Source organism: Heptranchias perlo, chromosome 21, assembly GCF_035084215.1.
Source record: "Heptranchias perlo isolate sHepPer1 chromosome 21, sHepPer1.hap1, whole genome shotgun sequence".
NCBI lineage: Eukaryota > Metazoa > Chordata > Chondrichthyes > Hexanchiformes > Hexanchidae > Heptranchias > Heptranchias perlo.
The window spans coordinates 38,106,184-38,125,295 of NC_090345.1; the positions used below are offsets into that span (position 1 = coordinate 38,106,184).

At 46.9% G+C, this 19,112-nt stretch overlaps 1 protein-coding gene across 2 annotated transcripts; it reads right to left on the reverse strand.

Annotated features, from left to right (window-relative positions):
- Positions 1-1,414: 1,414 nt before the first annotated feature.
- LOC137340155 (interferon-induced protein with tetratricopeptide repeats 5-like) lies at positions 1,415-16,619 on the reverse strand. 2 transcript variants are annotated; one of them, XM_068002504.1, is made up of 2 exons: positions 16,511-16,619; positions 1,415-3,372 (listed from the first exon to the last, which is right to left on the reverse strand). In XM_068002504.1, the coding sequence occupies exons 1-2, from the start codon at positions 16,513-16,515 to the stop codon at positions 1,923-1,925; spliced, it is 1,455 nt and encodes a 484-aa protein (XP_067858605.1). In that variant the 5' UTR covers positions 16,516-16,619; the 3' UTR covers positions 1,415-1,922. The 2 variants fall into 2 exon arrangements, with proteins under 2 accessions (XP_067858605.1, XP_067858604.1); XM_068002503.1 differs by lacking the exon at positions 16,511-16,619 and adding an exon at positions 15,973-16,337.
- Between the last annotated feature and the right edge of the window lie 2,493 nt (positions 16,620-19,112).

Below are 19,112 nucleotides of genomic sequence, written 5' to 3' on the forward strand. Positions count from 1 at the left end.
TCACTTCTGTCCCCAGTCACTAAATTTATACAAACCTCGGCTCATTCAAAGGTCGTAAATAAAATTGAACTATTAATCTTTGGGGAGTTTCTTCCACCATTAATGGTGACTCTTCCTCTTTCTGGCACTGCTGTGCAATGCCACAATTCCCTGGCTGGCAGAGGTCAGCTTCTTGAAGTATGGCAGAGATCCCGCTGGGAGCCTGCCCTGCAGTTCTATTGAGCTCAGTTCAGTTCACAGCGGGTTCAGAACGTTCAGTGGCAGTTCCACTTGACTCACCTCCAGCAATGAAACCGTCCTGGTGGAAAACCCAGCCCAGGAAGATATAATGATATAAAAAAGATACCATGAGAAAAAGCTGCAGCGATGGTTGAAGGCAGTCACGTTATGTACAGGGTTAAGATTAAGTCCTGTCAGTTGATTTATCAACTTTTTTCAAATTTTCTTTCACTGAGGTTTATGGTGGAAGAGGGAAGACTATCGAGGAGACAATTTGACATACTTTAGGTACTTCATAGTCTAAAGCACCCCTGTGTCAACTAGGGACCAAAATTACTGTTTAAGAATGCCAAAAAATGTATTCTATAATTGTTTCCATTGCTTTGTGATACCCCATCTCTTTTGTTACTATTTTGGTTTTCTCTCTGGGGCCATGGGCCATGGAATCAGAACAAACCGTGATTCCCAGAAGTTGAAATTCAAACAAACCACTCTCACATGAATGCCTAAGCGTGAAAGAGCTGTTCATTGTCTATTCATCATTGGGACCATTTTCTGGCATCTCAGTGCACTGTACATTGAGGAGCCATAAGTCTTATGGGTGCTGTTCCTCTACATGTGAGCATCAAACATATATAACACTCAGTGACCTCCTGATTAGAGGTGGATACGGTGCCTGGAAGGACTCAAGAGCCTCAAAGGTTTTGTTTCTAATTTAATATCCTCTGCCTATTTTTCCATTCTTCTCCTCTCCTGAAGGTGTTGACTCATTAGTGGTACAGTCCCCTGAGCACTGGACATCCTGCAATACCTTTAAATCAGTTTCCAGCATTGTACAAACCTGATACAACACCTCCATAGCAAGGCTGAGCCCTTCCCGGTGCTGATTTTCCAATAGGTCTAAATATGATGTGAGGCCTCTGCAAACTCTCCTAATGTTAAGTTCCTCCATTGTCCTAATCCTCTGGACCTTCCCAACCATTCCTTTCTAACCTTTCTCTAACAGCGTTATGACTACAGCTAGCAGTGCAAGTGCCATGTTTCACTCCACAAACAACAGCTGTTAAGTTTACTGCCAGTGTTAAAGGCTGGTCTGAATGTTCCTTACAGAGCTGGTACAGTTCACCATCTCAAAGGTTGGACTATGAACAGCACTTACTGTCAGCATTAGCACAGATCAATGACACAAATAAAATCGTAGCTACAGTTTCTTTTTATTGGTTATTTTAACACTCAGTCTCTGATAATACAGCAAATTAACATTTCTGGTTGGAAAATCTGTATCTGCAACTAAAAGCTTTCTTATTTGTAACCATTTTAATCTATTTTTATATCCTTTAGCTATTAGTCACCCGGTGGAATTTAAGCACTTCCATTAAAGAGGCTGCAAATCGGGGAGCTGCGGGGGGCTCGTTACAGGGAGAGAGAGAGCGAAAATAAACTTTCCTCAGGCATTATTCCAGCCATCGCGTACAGCGGGCAAATCACATTCACATAAACACACCCGCAATTCGTGGTGGGGACTGTATTCACAAATATTTATGCGTGTACAAACAAAAGGTTGCTTCGAATGAAAGTATTAACAGTGTATATTAAGTAAATTAAGTCAGATGAGTATGCTGACAAACTTGTTCATTGGTCAGAGAGCATTCATTTATTTTTCAAAGCTGTGTTTATTTTTAGCTGGGAAAGTCAGCGTTGATCTAGATAGAAAGGCGTAATTCACAAAGAGCACTTAGATATTCTTCATTATCACCATCAAACTCCAAGGCCTTTTCAAACCATTCAATAGCTTCATGCTTCTCCCCATCCAGCTGGTGCAGTAACCCAAGAATACCAAAGGCCTTGCTGTCTCTTGGATTCCTGTCAATTTGTTTTGCTGCAATCTTTCTCAAGTTTGTGCGACACATTTCCCATTCTTTTGTGCCACGTTGGATTTTAAGTCCTTCCAGAAAATGGGTGATGGCATTTGATTCAGGCCTTTTGTGTCGCAGTTGAAATAATCCAGCCTGGCAACATACTGCCTGCTTATTATCAGGGCGAATATCCTCTAATTTCAGGAGATCGCTGCAGATCTCTTCTGCTTTCCAATATTCTCCATTAATTGAACAGATTACTGCAAAATCCAGTTGTGCAATAATAAATGATGGCTTGAGCTCAAATGACTTTTGAAAATAGAACTTGCATTGTTTGACCAACTCGGCTCTCTGTTGAAAAGCAGGATTGCGAGGGTCTTTGCTGCCTGGATTTTTGTTCAGTTGAAATAGTTTGCTTCTGTAACACAGACCTATTTGGTGGTGTAAGAAGGTAGAGTTTGGGGTAATTTCTAATGCTTTTTTCAACAGCTCCAAAGATTTTTCCACAGCTCCTTCTCTTCTCAAAAGTTTTGCTGCATATCGAGTTACATATGGAAGATCAGGGGACATCTGCAATGCTCGTTCAACTAATTTGAATGCTTCCTCCTTTTGGTTGAACTCTTGTAGTTTTAGAGCCAACAGCACCATGGCGACAGAGTCATCTGGATCAAGCTCCAGCACACGTCGCAACTGTTTCATTGATTGACTGTGTTCACCACTCTCTGAGGTACAAGAAAACCCTTCCATACGAAACAGAGCAATCGCATAGCCAACATTCCATTCTGTGTCATCAGGATCTTCCTCCAGAGCCTTCTCAAAACATTCCTTTGCCTCTTCATAATATTTCCTGCAAGATTTCAACAGTGACCAACCCTTCTCCCCGTATACTTCAGGTATCATTGCTGTATACCGAGAGCCATTAGTAAATCGTTTACAGATCATCTCCAGCTTGTCGAGGTAGGACTGGACCTCTGTCAGTTGGCCCATGTGATAATATACCCAGGCATAGTTTCCATAGGTGATGATGATTCTTTTTTCAAATTCATGTTCATGATTCTCCCTCAGAATCTTTTCAGCTTCCTTTAAGTTTTGAATTGCCTCGTCACAGTTTCCTTGCAGACAGTTTACAAAAGCGAGTTGGTTGTAAGACATGGCTTGATATTTCACACCAGCCTGTATTGAATCTTGTACTCTATGCTTCATGTCGTCCAAGTCAATACTGTCTATCTGTGGGCCCCACGTGAAGTGACATTGAAGCTGATCAAGTTTTGCTTTTAAAGAATCCTTCTCTTTGTTGCTGCAAGAAAGCACAAAATCATCAAAGCCCATCTTATGTGTATCTAACTTACATTTTTAGCTCGTATATAATCAATGTTGCAATGCTGGCAAAGTCTTAATAGCAGAGCAGGTGTGCGGGTAAATGCAAGTGGGCACAGAAGACCTCTGTAGTAGTTTGACCAGCCTGACATCCCTCAGCCAGGGGGAAACCCAATGGAATCCAGTAATGTTCCTTCAAGCAACAAAAAATGAACCATTGGCTCATGTGTCCAACAGAAAAACAATGACGAATAATGTTTAGGAAATGACTTCAATGAATTTGTCTCAAAGCACTTTACCTTGAAAAGGGAAAACGGTGGCAAGGAGGGAAAAAGTTTGGTGCAGCCAAAGTCACAAAGGATTTTGAGTGGTTTTTGAAAGCACGGGAGGAGATGGCAAGGTGGCAAAACGAAAGGAGGAATTACATTGCACAAAGCAGAGTGACTACCCCACTGCAGCTGGACAACGGAGGCATCATCAAAGTCAGGGCACGAAATGGGGGCTTCATGCCTGCTCTTTGCCCACCCACATGAATAGTGCTCCAAGTTAAAATTGGGGCTACTGCCGTCAGGTATCAGAAGAGGAAGGGAGCAATTGTGGATAACAATCGAGCTGGAGAGTATCACAAGGCAGTGACGTATTGGTTGTTGAGGTGATTTAAGAACAAAAGTCCAGCAAATTAGTATTACTCTCTTTTCTACATTGACGTTCTGATTTTAAGGAGTTCTTTTCTGGGGTTTTAGGAGTTGTAACATTGTACCCTTGACTGCCAGCCAGGCCACTCATTGTATCTCCCCTCCCAATAATTCCAGACCCCACCACCCCCCTCATATAATTCCTATACCGTAAATCCCCCCCGTCGCCCCCCCACCCCAACCCTGGCACTGTTACAAATTCCACTCTGCTGTAGATACTTCCTGTCACTCATTCCCGTAACTGTTCAGCACATCTTAAATTTATGGGAGTTGTCCTACACTGCCCCATATCTACTTGTATGATGGCAGGGCCCAGGGACATAACAATAGCACCCCCTTGTGACCTGAATCAGATATTTGTGTCTTTCCCATTGGGACCTCTTCAATCTATTTGAGCAAACACTGTGCAAGATGAGACTCATTGCACATCATTAAGCTCACTTTATTTTACAACGAATTAAAAAAACAAAGCAACAGTTACGATTGAATTTATTTGTTCCAATTGATAGAACTCGGCTTCGAGGAATAACACAAAATATTGAACACACCATGTGCCCACATATCAGTGCTTGACTTAAACAGGATCACTCCTAACTATCTTTTCTGCATTCCACCCTTCTCATAGCCCTTGGTATCTCCTGCCTGTCTCTGTATTTATCCCTTGCTATTCACAGCCAGAAAGGGAAGGCCCGCGAGACTTCCTGCCTGGGACCAATGGCTCGCCAACATATTGGGTGTGAGTCACTGGATCAATTCATAATGCAAACTAACATAATCCATGGAGAAACATTATCAAAGGTGACTCTTGAGCAGGTTAACTGCCTATCATCTCAGAGTCTTTTATTTTAATTTGCAAGAATGCACTGTGCTTTAAAACACAACATTTAAAGATAATTCAATCGCAGAATTATAATTACCTATAGAATTTTCTTTTATATTTTACTGAGCCTTCATTAACGTTTCCATCCTGAGCCTGATCATTGTTAGAAACTTTGGGTGTTACACGTTGTGTCCTGGGTTATTAAACTATCTTTTTCCCATAGTTCTGCCAGACTCTGCCCTCGGAACGCTGCCAGGACCCCTCTGCCCACTCATTCCAGACACCCTCCCCAGTACATCCTACCCCATCCAGCCCTCTGCCAGAGCTTTCAGATCCCAGGAACAGGAGTAGGCCATTCAGCCCCTTGAGCCTGTTCCGCCATTCAATTCGATCACGACTGATCTGTATCTTAACTCCATTTACCTGCCTTGGTTAATAATCTATCAATCTCAGTGTTGAAATTTTCAACTGACCTAGCCTCTAAGTTTTTGGGGGAGCGAGTTCCATGGGCCCGATGTTAGCAGGCCTGCGGGTTCCCGGCGGGGGGGCTATCGGGCGCGTGTGTAACGCGGCCAGTGAATTGAGTGCGATCACAGGATAATTGAAGTAATTTACCTGTGGTTACGGGTTTTCCGCTGCTCAGCTGCGCGCCGGCGGCCTGCGCAAGCGCAGTGACGTCTGAGTGGTGGTGGAGCTCTATTTAAAGGGGCAGTCCACCAAAGCTCCTCCTGCTGCAAACAAGAAGTAGCACACCATGGAGCACCCCAGGGGTAAGGCTGCCGCACGATTTTCTGACCACTCACTCCAGCTGCTGCTGGACGGGGTAAGGAGGAGGAGGGAGACGTTGTTCCCCAGCGACGGAAGGAAGTGCCCTGGATCCGCCACCAGGAAGGCATGGGCGGAGGTGGCCGCGGAGGTTAGCAGCAGGGGCAACACCACAAGAACATGGATCCAGTGTCGCAAGAGATTCAATGATCTCACTAGGTCCGGCAAAGTGAGTACACTAACGCACTCTCCCACACTCCGTCTTCCACATCACCTCAAAGACCTCACAACCCCTTCTGCACTGCCACCACAGCACTCCCGCATCCATCCTCACAGCCACTCAACTATCATTCTCACCGTGCCTGCACGTACCCAACGTCCCTGTCCCCATTCGAACACTACCACACACCCCAATCCCCATACAATGGGATGGGCATGTGGCACACGCATCCTCCCATCCATCTCCCACACGCTCAACCCACCCACACCAATGCTTGAAGCGTCTCACAATGCAATCATCACTCAATCACACATCTGTGTTTTGCCTTGACAGGAGAAGAGATGCAAGAACGCCCTGGAAAGGGCACGCACCGGAGGGGGCCCGCCACATGAGGTGGTTCTAACGCACGCAGAGCTGGACACCTTGGAGATCAGCCACACGCTACATTGCCTGTCCGTGGCGGATGGTGAGGCTGGGGCTGCAGAAATGTCCGGTTACGGAAAGCTGACACTCAGCACTCATGATCGCGAATGATCTTAGCATCACTTGGCATCTGCCGCACCTCAACATTTGTCCACATGCCTGATATTGCCCTTTGTTCTCTTGCAGGGCCGTCTGCGAGCGCCGTGTCTGTGGAGGGCGATTCCTCAGAGGACATGCCGGTCTCTGAGGGTCCATCGTCACATATGAGCCAAGCATCCACCAGTGCAGATACACACACCTCGGTGGGTCCCCCTCCTCAATTAGTTGGGATTGCACATGGTGAGTCACCGCGCACATGTGAGCATGAGCAGACCCTGGTGGCAGGGGCAGCCGCGGAGGGTCCGCGTCGGTGGGAGCACTCTTCTCCAGGCTCTGCTCAGCTGGACCCAGATGCTGAACCCAGGGGGCCACCAGTCAAAAGGCGAGTCGTCGAGGGGCACCAGCACACTGCCGAGGTACTGGAAGAGGTGCCAAGCACACTGTCCACAATCGCGCAGGTGATGGAGGAGTCCAACTCCTGCATGCGGGCAATGGTGGCACACGTACAGGAGGGTATCGGCGACATAGTGTCGCGGGTAGGTGCGGGAACGTCTGCGGTGGAGGAAAGGCTAGCCTCCCTCGAGCGTCACGCACAGCTCAACATTGAGTCCATCCAGGCCCTGACAACGGCTGTTCGGATTCAGGGTGAGCAACATTCTGCCGCCATAAACAGGCTGTCAGATACATTAGAGGTGGCCTTGCAAGGTCTCACACAGGTCATCCAAACTGCCGTCCAGCAGGGTGGAAGGGGTGATGTGGGCCTAGGCCATGAGAGGGAAGATGGTGAACGGGGACATGGAAGTGGGGACGCTACTCAAAGTGCTCCCACGTCTCACCCGTTGCCCCCCTCTCAACCAGTACCCGCAATGGTGCCTCCTCTCCAGGTGGCCGAGTCTGCCCCTGCACAGGTGCAGGAGGAGCAGTCTGTGGAGGTGCCCTCACGGGCACCGAAACCCAGGGGGCGTCGGCCCAAAGCATCTACCCGGTCAGGGCACGAACAAGAGCAACCTGCCACTACCTCTGCTGGAGCCACAGGGGTAGCACCACGTAGGGGTTCCCGCAAACGTAAGGCCAAGGTGTTATGAACACAAAGGGAATGCACCAGGGTGTATGACAATTTGTTATGTTTTTATTTATAGTCGTTTACTGCACATACACAATAAACACAATTGTTCTCACCACTACTGCCACCTCTTGTCCATTCTTGAGTGGCTTGTGCAATAGGTCCCTTTCGTGGGGCTCATCGTGACGACGAACACCTGGTCCCACCCATTGGGTCACACTACAGTGGGTGCAGGAGTAATGGCACCACTCTTCTGTGGAGGGGGCTGGTATGGCCGCTCCTCTGTGCACGTGATGAGGTCTGGACGCCTCAGACAGTCTGATGTTAGGAGAACCGTTGACATATGAGTGCCTCCCTGGCCTGACGAGCATCCAGGTGAGCCGGTGTTCGGCCCATGGGTCGTTCCTCCTCCTCTTGCTCCTCCTCCTCATCCTCCTCCTCCTCATCGTCGTCCTCAATATGGGTGGTGGATGTGCATGGGGCCTCCTCCAGCGGCACCCCTCTGTGTTGTGCCATGTTGTGCAGGGCACAGCAGACAACTATAATCCGTCCCATTCTGAGTGACGCGTATTGGAGCGCTCCCCCCAGAACGATGAAGGCACCTGAAGCGCATCTTGAGCACCCCTATAGCCTGCTCAATTGCAGACCTGGTAGCAATGTGGCTGTCATTATATCGACGCTGCGGCTCGGTGATGGGGCTCCTCAGAGGTGTCATAAGCCACGTGTGCAGGGGATATCCCTTGTCGCCGAGGAGCCAGCCGTTGCCGGTGTTGGGTGAGTGGAAGAGGGGCGGGACGGTGGACTCCCTGAGGACGAAGGCATCGTGGCAGCTGCCAGGGTATCTGGCGCACACATGTAGGAATCTCTGGCGGTGGTCACAGATGAGCTGGGCGTTCATGGAGTGATACCCCTTCCTGTTGATGAACAGTCCTGGCTCACGTGGAGGTGCCCGTATTGCGATGTGGGTGCAGTCGATTACACCCTGCACCCGTGGGAAGCCAGCCACAGCATGGAATCCAACTGCCCTCTCCATCTGGCCGCGCTCATCCATGGCGAAGTTGATGTAGTGCGAGGCCCTGTGGAACAACCCATCGGTAACCTGCCTTATGCACTTGTGTGCAGACGACTGACAGACCCTGGTGATGTCCCCGGTGGCACCCTGGAAGGATCCGGAGGCGAAGAAGTTGAGGGCAGTGGTGACTTTGACGGCGATGGGTAAGGAGATGCTGCTTGGTCCATCCGGGAGCAGCTCGTCATGAAGGAGGCTGCAGATGTCGACGACTACCTGGCGACTGACTCTGAGCCTCCGTATGCACTGCTCCTCAGAGAGGTCCAGGAAGCTGAGCCTCGCTCTGTAGACCCTGTGCGGAGGGTAGTGCCTCCTGCGACGCATCTCTCTCTGCGGTTGCCCTCCCTCCTGCTGTGCAGGTGGATGTGCCACAGCACCGTGTTGTGGGGCTCCACGTGTCTGAGTCGGACGGCGTGGCCTGCGAGGCTGCTGAGGCTGGTGATGCTGTTCATCCTCCGAGGATGTCAAGGCGGCCCCCATCTGGAAGGTGTAGGTCTGAGGGGTTCTGCACGGTCGGTAAGTGTGTCCTCGCACCGGGGTTGTGGTTCCACGTCGGTGAATCTTCTTGCTAGGAGGAGGGTGGTGGAGGGCAAGCGTTGCCCAATGTTATGGAGTGGCCTCCTGCGTTGGTGAAGGGTCTCCCCCCCCCCCACCCCCCACCTGTGGAATGCACCTTGCCAGCTGCCACAGGCTGCTGGCTGCAACTCGTCCGTTTGAAGTGAGAGTGTTTCCCCCAGGATGGGAAACAGTCTCAGTTCAAGGTAAAATCCCACCCTTCCTAATAAAACAGCTCAATCAGGCCTGTAAACGACCTGAAATAGCTAAACAAATACTGTCAAGTGGCATCCCGCTGGCTTTAATTGCCTGCGGGATTCCCACCAGCGGGGGCTGCGCGCGCACGCCGGCGCGTCCGTGGGGAACCCGGATGTGGGCGGGATCGAGGCGGGCTCCGGTCCCGCGCCGGGATTCCCCGATTTTCGGGGGCCCCCCCGCCGAGAACGCACCCGATAGCGGGTGGTAAAATCGAGCCTCATATTTCCAATATCCTTTGTGTGAAAAAGTGCTTCCTGACTTCACCCCTGAACGGCCTAGCTCTAATTTTAATGTTATGCCCCATTGTTCTGGACACTTCCACCAGGGGAAATAGTTTCTCTCTACCTACCCTAAGAAATACATTAATCATCTTAAACAACTCAATTATATCACCCTTTAATCTTCTATACTCTGGAGAATCCAAACCTAGTCTATGAAACCTGTCCTCATAATATAACCCTTTTAACCCCGGTATCATTCTGGTGAATTTGCGTTGACCCACTCCAAGGCCACGATATCCTTCCTGAGGGGCGGTGCCCAGAACTGAATGCAGTGCTCCAGATGTGGTCTAATCAGAACTTTATACAACTGTAGCATAACTTCTACCCCTTTGTATTCCAGTCCCTGAGATAAAGGCCAACGTTCCATTAGCTTCTTTGATTTATTTTTTGTACCTGAACACGAGTTGTTAGTGATTTCTGTACATGGACCCTTAAATCTCTCTGCTCCTCCACAGTTCCTAGCTTCTCACCATTTAGATAATACACTGATCAATCTTTCTTATGTCCAAAATGGATGACCTCACATTTCTCCACACTGAACTCCATCTGTCACAGTTTTGCCCACTCACTTAATCTATCAATGTCCCTTTGCAACTTTCTACTCCCATCTGCACTACTTACTGTGCCACCTAACTTAGTGTGGTAGCAAACTTGGATAAACAGCTCCCGATTCCTTTATCTAAATCAATGATAACTGTAGTGAAAAGCTAAGGGTCCAGTATAGATCTCTGAAGGACACGGCTAATCACATCCTGCCAATTATAGTAAATACCCATTATCCCTGCTCTCTATCTCCTACCTCCCAACCAATTCCTTACCCTTCAAAGCTGTAAGACCACAGGCCTTGCCTGAATGTATTACCAGATCCTGGGATCCCACTTTCAATGCTCCCATACCCTAGTTCACATCCCAACCCCATCCCTCCCAGTCTTCTGATATCTCAGGATCACCCCAAAGTTTCTAGGTTCCTAAGTGCCCACAGACCAAGAGACAGATTCTAAACCCACCCCCTAAGTGCTAACAGACGGAGACAGATTCCAAACCCTTTCCCCTAAGTCCTCACAGATCCAGAGACCCCTCTTTTGCACCAGTCCCTTCCTCGTCCTCCCGCACGCCAGGTCCCTTTTCCAATATTGCCAGACTTCAGGACACAATTCCAATGGCTCCAATATCCCATGAAGTTATCACAAACCTAGACTCACCCTTTCTCCTTCTACCAGATCTCCATCCCCAAAACACTGATTAAAAACTCCATAAAGCAGTTAACAAAAATGAAATTTGACAGAATCTGTTTTCATAAATCAGTGGCCCCTGACAATGATACATGATTATTGTTATAAAACAGGATATCCATCGAGTAACCATTAGCAACGCACTTGGAGATTCCTCATTGTGTCTTATATAAAAATGTACAATCTGTTTGTACAGTAATAATGCGTGCAACTAATAACTCTACACTGTCACCCTCTGGAACCAAGTGTATGCACCATTCCCAGCACTCACAGAGAGGGAGGGAATACAGGGAGATGCAGTGGAGAGAGATAAAAAGAGAGAGAGAGAGAGAGCAATTCCACTGTCACCAACCTCCTGCTTTAAGAAATGCTCGATTTTCTTTGCGGCAGACGTAGGGAGCCAGGTTTGGGAAGGAGCTCGCGCTGAGGCAGGTACCTTGCTCGAAATATCCTGCTGCTGTAAACAAATAGCTCCATCTCCCTTCATTTCAGTGGGTTTGAAAACAATGACTTCGATATTAACCCACCCACGAGGGGCGGGGGGGTGTTGGTTAAACAGTCAATTTTGTGAAACGCAACCCTAACCCTCCGCGAACACACCTGCCGCCTTTTTTAGGGCAGTGGATATCGGGGCATCCGGGTTCGGGAAACTCGGCAGTGAAACCGAGGCGAGATTGAGCAGCAATTTATCGGGGCGGTTAAAGGTCAGGAGGCCCGATCTGAATAAAGGTTCAGTGCTCACTGCTGCTTTCTCAGTTCCCTCTGGGACATAGTTTGGGGAGAGTACTTGATGTGAGAGACTTATTTGTAGAGTTTTGAGGTGTTCCGACAGACAAGGTCATGACGGGTGGCGCCATGGCTTCTAACCAAATCAATTCTGTCTTTGAACCGATTACGAAGAAGAGCAGAGGTGCTCTCCCCAGTGTTGTGATCAATTAACCAACATCACCACAAATAGATTATCTGGTCATTATCACATTGTTGTTTTTGGGACCTTGCTGTGTGCAAATTGGCTGCCGCATTTCCTTCAGTACAGCAGTGACTACACTTCAAAGGTACTTCATTGGCTGTAAAACACTTTGGGATGTCCTGAGGTTGTGAAAGGTGCTATATAAATGCAAGTCATTCTTTCTTTCTTTGCCTAATCAGGTTAATCTGAATTGTCATCCTTCTGCATGTTGTATAGTTTGAACAGTGTGCTGATTAAATATTGGTCTGTTGATTAAATGTGCAAATTAAGTTCTGGCAGCAAATCAGCATTTCGTGTCTCAGAGCTCCAGGTCTACAGTTAGTCAGTGCAGGTTAAAGTATTCAAGTGAGACTGTTGACACTTCGAGTGCCTTTAAACTGAAGCAAGTTACAGTCAGGCAGAGCCCAGTTTACATTGATTAGCTACCGCCTGGCTGTAACTGTCCTGTTTAGGAGAGAGCTCTGTGCATGTCAGGTTCCCACGGTCAGAGCTGTCTGACAAAAGTTACAGATTTAAATGTTAGAGAATGTGGAGAGTGGAATCTCGATTCCCCAAACATTGAGATTAAGGTTCGGTCGGTTTGGAAAATATTCAGGGGATTCAACAGACCCCCTGAGTGCTTCACAAACCAGATTTGACACCACACTTCCCTCTCCTCTTACTGCCATCAAATTCAGCCCTTGCCTCCCCTTCATTGTCCTCCATTTCACTCCCTTCCCTTTCCTGTCCGAGTTGCTGTTGGACAGAAAAAGTGAGAGGGAAGGGGGAGGGATAGGCTGGTAATATCTTGCTTTATTGCAAATGACTAGTGCAGGGCTATTCAGCTCAGCTTCCTTGATCTTGCTGTGAGTCTCTCTCTCTCCTTCTCAGCTCCTGTCCTTCTCCAGGCTGCTCTCGGGACTCTTATCATCTCTACGCTGCTCTCTTGAGTTTCTCTCTTGAACTCTTCTCCTCTCCAAACAGCATTCGGGGCTTTTTTGCCTCTCTTTCCCTTCCTGCATATACTGCCCCCCCTCCCTCCTGTCTTCCCATGCTCTGGCTGACTTCACCCCGCTGCCCACTTCACACTCCACCTTCTGAAGTGACGCACTGCAGCTGTTCACACTACTTCCAGAGAGTGGGGCATTCTCCCTCCTCTCCACTCAATCACGGACAGACCGTGACTGTATGTGTCACTGTTAACAGTTACATTTTGACTTGTTACATTGACACTACCTAAGACAAAGAAAGTGAACAGACCCAGAGTGAGCAAGAGACTTTGGAACATGGACTTCTTTGGTTTAATTAGTGTAATATAAAGGGTTGTATTTTTTATAGAAAGACTTGCATTTATATAGCACCTTTCACGACCTCAGAAAATCCGAAAGTGCTTTACAACCAATGAAGTACTTTTGAAGTGTAGTCACTGTTGTAATGTAGGAAATGCAGCAGCCAATTTGAGCACAGCAAGATCCCACAAACAGCAATGTGATAATGGCCAGATAATCTGCTTCAGTGATGTTGGTTGAAGAATAAATATTGGCCAGGACACCAACAACAACAAAAACAACTTTCATTTAAACATTGCCTTTAATGTAGTAAAACGTCCCAAGGCTTTGCAGGAGCGTCATCAAACAAAATTTGACACCGAGCCACATAAGGAGATATTAGGACAGGTGACCAAAAGGTCAGTCAAAGAAGCAAGTTTTAAGGAGCGTCTTCAAGGAGGAGGGAGAGGTAGAGAGACGGAGAGGTTGAGGGAGGTAATTCCAGAGCTTAGGGCCTAAGCAGCTGAAAGCACGGCCGCCAATGGTGGAGCGATTAAAATCGGGGACGTGCAAGAGGCAAGAATTGGAGGAGCGTAGGAATCTCAAAGGGTTGTAGGGCTGGAGGGGGTTACAGAGAAAGGTAGGGGCGAGGCCATGGAGGGATTTAAAAATGAGGATGAGAATTTTAAAATCGAGGCGTTCCTGGATCGAGAGTCAATGTAGGTCAGCGAGCACAGGGATGATGGGTGAACGGGAGTTGCTGCGAGTTAGGAAATGGGCAGCAGTGTTTTGGATGAGCTGATGGAGGATGGACATTATTGAGGGTGGAAGATGGAAGACTGGCCAGGGGAGCATTGGAATAGTCGAGTCTAGAGGTAGCAGAGGCATGGAATGAGGGTTTCAGCAGCAGATGAGCTGAGGCATGGGCAGAGACGGGCGATGTTACAGAGGAGGAAGTAGGCGGTCTTGGTGATGGAGCCGATATGTGGTCGAAAGCTCATCTCAGGGCCAAATAGGATATGAAGGTTGTGAACGGTCTGGTTCAGCCTTAGACACACGAACATACGAATTAAGAGCAGGAGTAGGCCATTCGGCCCCTCGAGCCTGCTCTGCCATTTGATAAGATCATGGCTGATCTGATTGTGACCTCAACCCTACTTTCCCGTCTACCTACTATAACCTTTGACTCCCTTGTTAATCAGGAATCTTTCTAACTCAGCCTTAAAAATATTCAATGACCCCGCCTCCACCGCTCTCTGGGGAAGGGACTTCCACAGACTCACGACCCTCTGAGAGAAAAAAATTCTCCTCATCTCCATCTTAAATGGGAGACCCCTTATTTTTAAACTGTGGCCCCTAGTTCTAGTCTCTCCCACAAGGGGAAACATCCTCTCAGCATCTACCCCTTCAAGTCCCCTCAGGATCTTATATGTTTCAATAAGATCACCTTTCATTCTTCTAAACTCCAATGTATAAAGGCCCAACTTGTCCAACCTTTCCTCGTAAGATAACCCCCACATCCTGGGAATCAGTCGAGTGAACCGTCTCTGAACCGCCTCTAAAGCAATTATATCCTTTCTTAAATAAGGAGACCAAAACTGCACACAGTATTCTAGATTTGGTCTCAACATTGCCCTGTACAACTGTAGCAAAACATCTCTACTTTTATATTCCATTCCCCTTGCAATAAATGACATCATTCCATTTGCCTTCCTAATCACTTACTGTACCTGCATACTAACTTTTTGTGATTCCCGTACGAGGACACCCAGATCCCTCTGTACCTCAGAGTTCTGCAATCTCTCTCCATTTAAATAATATGCTGCTTTTCTATTCCTCCTGCCAAAGTGGACAAGTTCACATTTTCCCACATTATACTCCATTTGCCAAATTTTTGCCCACTCACTTAACCTATCTATATCCCTTTGCAGACTCCTTATGTCTTCTTCATAATTTACTTTCCTACCTACCTTTGTGTCATCAGCAAATTTAGCAACCATACATTCGGTCCCTTCATCCAAGTCATTGATATAGATTGTAAATAGTTGAGGCCCCAGCACTGATCCCTGTGGCACTCCACTCATTACAACTTGCCAACCTGAAAATGACCCATTTATGCTCACTCTCTGTTTCCTGTTAGCTAATCAATCCTTTATCCATGCGAATATGTTACCCCCTACACCATGAGCTCTTATTTTGCGCAGTAGCCTTTGATATGGCACCTTGTCAAATGTCTTCTGGAAATCCAAGTACACCACATCCACAGGATCCCCTTCATCCATGTTGCTTGTTTGTCCCTCAAAAAACTCTAATAAATTAGTCAAACACGATTTCCCTTTCACAAAGCCGTGATGACTCTGCCTGATTGCATTGAGATTTTCGAAATGCCCTGCTATAACGTCCTTAGTAATAGATTCTAGCATTTTCCCGATGACGGATGTTAAGCTAACTGGCCAGTAGTTTCCTGCTTTCTGTCTCCCTCCTTTCTTGAAATGAGGAGTTACATTCACTATTTTCCAATCAGATGGGACCCTTCCAGAATCTAGGGAATTTTGGAAAAATAATACCAATGCATCTATTATCTCTGCAGCCACTTCTTTTAAGACCCTAGGATGAAGTCCGTCAGGACCTGGGGACTTGTCAGCTTTTAATTTTTTCAGAACCCTTTCCCTGGTGATTATAAATGTTTTAAGTTCCTCCCTCCCTTTCACCTCTTGATTCACAATTATTTCTGGCATGTTATTCATATCCTCTACAGTGAAGACGGACGCAAAATATCTGTTCAATTCATCCGCCATTTCCTTGTTCTCCATTATTAATTCCCCAGATTCACTCTCTAGAGGACCAACGCTCATTTTACTTACTCTTATCCTTTTTAAATACCTGTAGAAACCTGTAGAAACAGTGGCCAGGGCGAGGGATGGAGTCGAAAGACAAATGGCTTCATTCTTTCCAATATTTAGTTGGAGGAAATTTTTGCTCATCCAGTACTGGAGGTCGGAAAAACAGTGTCACAAATGAGAGACAGTGGAGGGGTCGAGAGAGGTGGTGGTGAGGTAGAGCTGGGTGTCGTCAACATGCATGTGGAATCTGATGTTGTGTTTTCGCATGACATGGCTGAGGGGAAGCATGTAGAGGAGACCTCCGCTGCTCTTCTTCGAAATGGTGCCTTGGGGTCTTTTATGTCCACCTGCGAAGGCGGACAGGGCCTTGGCTTAATGTCTCGTCCAAAAGACGACACCTCCGACAGTGCAGCACTCCCTCAAAAGTGCACTGGAGCGTCAGCATGGATTTCGTACTCAAGCCTTTGGAATGGGACTTGAACCCACAACCGTCGTGACTCAGAGGCGAGGGTGCTACCACTGAGCCACAGCTGACAACTCTACCATATATGTTAGTTACACATGAAAATTTCTCTTACCTCATGATGTTTTGAATTAATAGGCCAGTTTCTTGTTAACTTTCACATCTGTTGTCTGATCAGCTGGAAAAACAGAACTAAGTGCATTCAGCTCTTCCAAGACGTTTATATACCATCCACACCCTTTATAGTCGGGTGATTTTGCAGAATTGCACTTGAGATTGGAAAGTGAAAGCAACAGAGAACTTATCTGCTGCAGAAAATGTGTTAGCCAACGTCACCAAAACAGAAGAACCCCCTAGATTATTTGCTTTTTCACATGTTGTTTAGAACTTCCAGTGTGTATATTGGCTGCTTTGTTGACGTTATCTTCTGCTGCATAGCAACAATGGCTGGACATTATAAAAGAATTAATTGCATGTGAAGTGCTTTGGGATGACAATGATAGGGGAGCGATGAGATAATTTCCATGAACTGTTCCCCAGGTGTACAGACATCAACATACTTCCATACTTTCAGTAGTGACTGGGATAGAAATTGGACCCCACTGCACCTGTTTTTACATAAAGGGGCAAAAAGCTTCAATTTCCCAGTGCCGTCTCCCATGCCCCAAGGGTGGCTTATTGCGCCGGACAACAATCAGGCATCCAGGCCCCTTGCATATGTTAAAGAGGGGCCCAGCACCTGTTTCAGGACCTCTGGTGAAATCTATGAAAAGGAAAGAGGATAATCTTTAATCCCCTAACAAAATACGAGCAACTTCAATGGATCAAAATATCTGGGTTGACCCAAAAAATAAATAACCCACCAATGTTTCTGATGCGTGTAAAACAAGATCATTAGGCTTAAAAAATAACAATAAAAAATCTCAAAATTAAGGATAAACCTAGACAATCTGAAACAAACTTGACTCAGCGTCTTGCCTTTGAGTCAGAAGGTTGTAGATTCAAGTTCCACTCCAGAGATTTAAACACTTAATCTAGGCTGACAGTTCAGTGCAGTACTGAGGGAGTGCTGCACTGTCGGAGGTGCTATATTTCAGATGAGATGTAAAACTGAAGCCTCGTCTGCCTTCTCAGGTGGACATAAAAAATCCAATGGCACTATTCGAAGAAGAGCAGGGCAGTTCTCTCGGGTGTCCAGGCCAATATTTATCCCTCAACCAACATATCTAAAAAAACAGATTATTTGTCATTACCTCATCTTTGTTTGTGGGACCTTGCTGTGTGCAAATTAGCTGCCGCATTTCTTACATTGCAACAGTGACTACACTTCAAAAGGCAGCATCTGCCTGTTCCAATGGTTCAGGTGGATTCTATGACACAATTTGAATGGAGTTGTACTTTCCAACATTCTTCCCTCAGCCAACACCACCAAAAACAGATTGGGTGGTCTTTCATTTCGCTGCTATTTTTGGGATCTTGCTGTGTGCTGAGCTTCCGACCCCATATCCTCTCCATCACAAAGACCATTTACATTCACCTCTACAACATTGCCTGATCCACTCCTGTCTCAGCCCATCTGCTGATGAAACTTTCATCCATGCCTTTGTCACCACCAGACTTGATTACTCCAATGCTCTCCAGACCGGATTCCCATTCTGCACCTGTCATAAACTTCAGCTCATCTAAAACTCTTCTAGCTGCACCAAGTCCCACTCACCCATCACCCTTGTGCATGCTGACTTATATTGGGTCCCAGTCCACCAACGACACAAATTGAAATTCTCATCCTGGCGTTCAAATCCCTTCATAGCCCCACCCCTTCCTGTCTCTGTAATCTCCTCCAGCCCTACAACCCTCTGAGAACTCTGTATTCCTCTAAATCTGGCCTAGTGATCATCCCCCACTTCCTTCACCATTGGCTCCCATGCCTTCAATGCAAACAGTCCCGAATCTCTGGAATTCCCTCGCTAAACCTCTCCACCTCACTCTCCTCCTTTAAGACTCTCCCTAAAACCTATCTCTTTGACTATGCTTTTAGTCACCCCTCCAAATGTTATCTTTAGCTCGGTATCAATTTTTGTCTGATTACGTTCCTGTGAGGCGCCTGGGATGTTTTACTATGTTCAAGGCGCTATATAAATACAAGTTGTTGTTGTCGTGCAAACTGAGCTGTCACATTTCCGTACAAAACAACAGTGACGGCACTTCAAAATAATTCACTGAGTATGAAGCACTTTGGGACATTTCTGAGAGGTGTGATAATGTGTTATATCAATACAAATTCTTCCTTGCTTTCTTCCTGTTCAATTCACACCAGCTCACTTCATCTCCCACCCAACCCAGCTCATTCTTGTCTACTCCACCTGCCTCATGTTGATACTTTTCTTCCTTTCCCCATTAATCCAAGCTGTCGTTCTTACCCCCCTGCCCCAGTTCATGGTGGCATTCCTCCTTTTGCCACCCAGTTCAAACTGGTACACCTGTCCTTTTCCCCAGTTCATGTGGGCACTCTTCTCCCCCTCCCCCCATTCTCAATTTAAGTAATCACTTCCCCTTCTCCTGCCCACTTTAACCTGACACTCTTCTCCTGCATTTCATGCTACATTCATCCCCCCATCCTAGTTCATGCTGTTCTCTCCCTTTGCTTTATACTTCTGATTGCTTTAGTTTGTATATATGCTGAAAATCACGATTTTAAATTCGTAAATCTTTTCTAG

Excerpts from the sequence above, each read along its gene's own strand:
- LOC137340155 (XM_068002503.1), bottom strand. The coding sequence starts at position 16,073 with ATGAGCAAAAATTTCCTCCAACTAAATATTGGAAAGAATGAAGCCATT. Across the intron at positions 3,373-15,972 it reads GTTTCTACAGGTTTCTACAG|CAACAAAGAGAAGGATTCTT; the intron begins GTATTTAAAAAG and ends GCTTTCTTGCAG.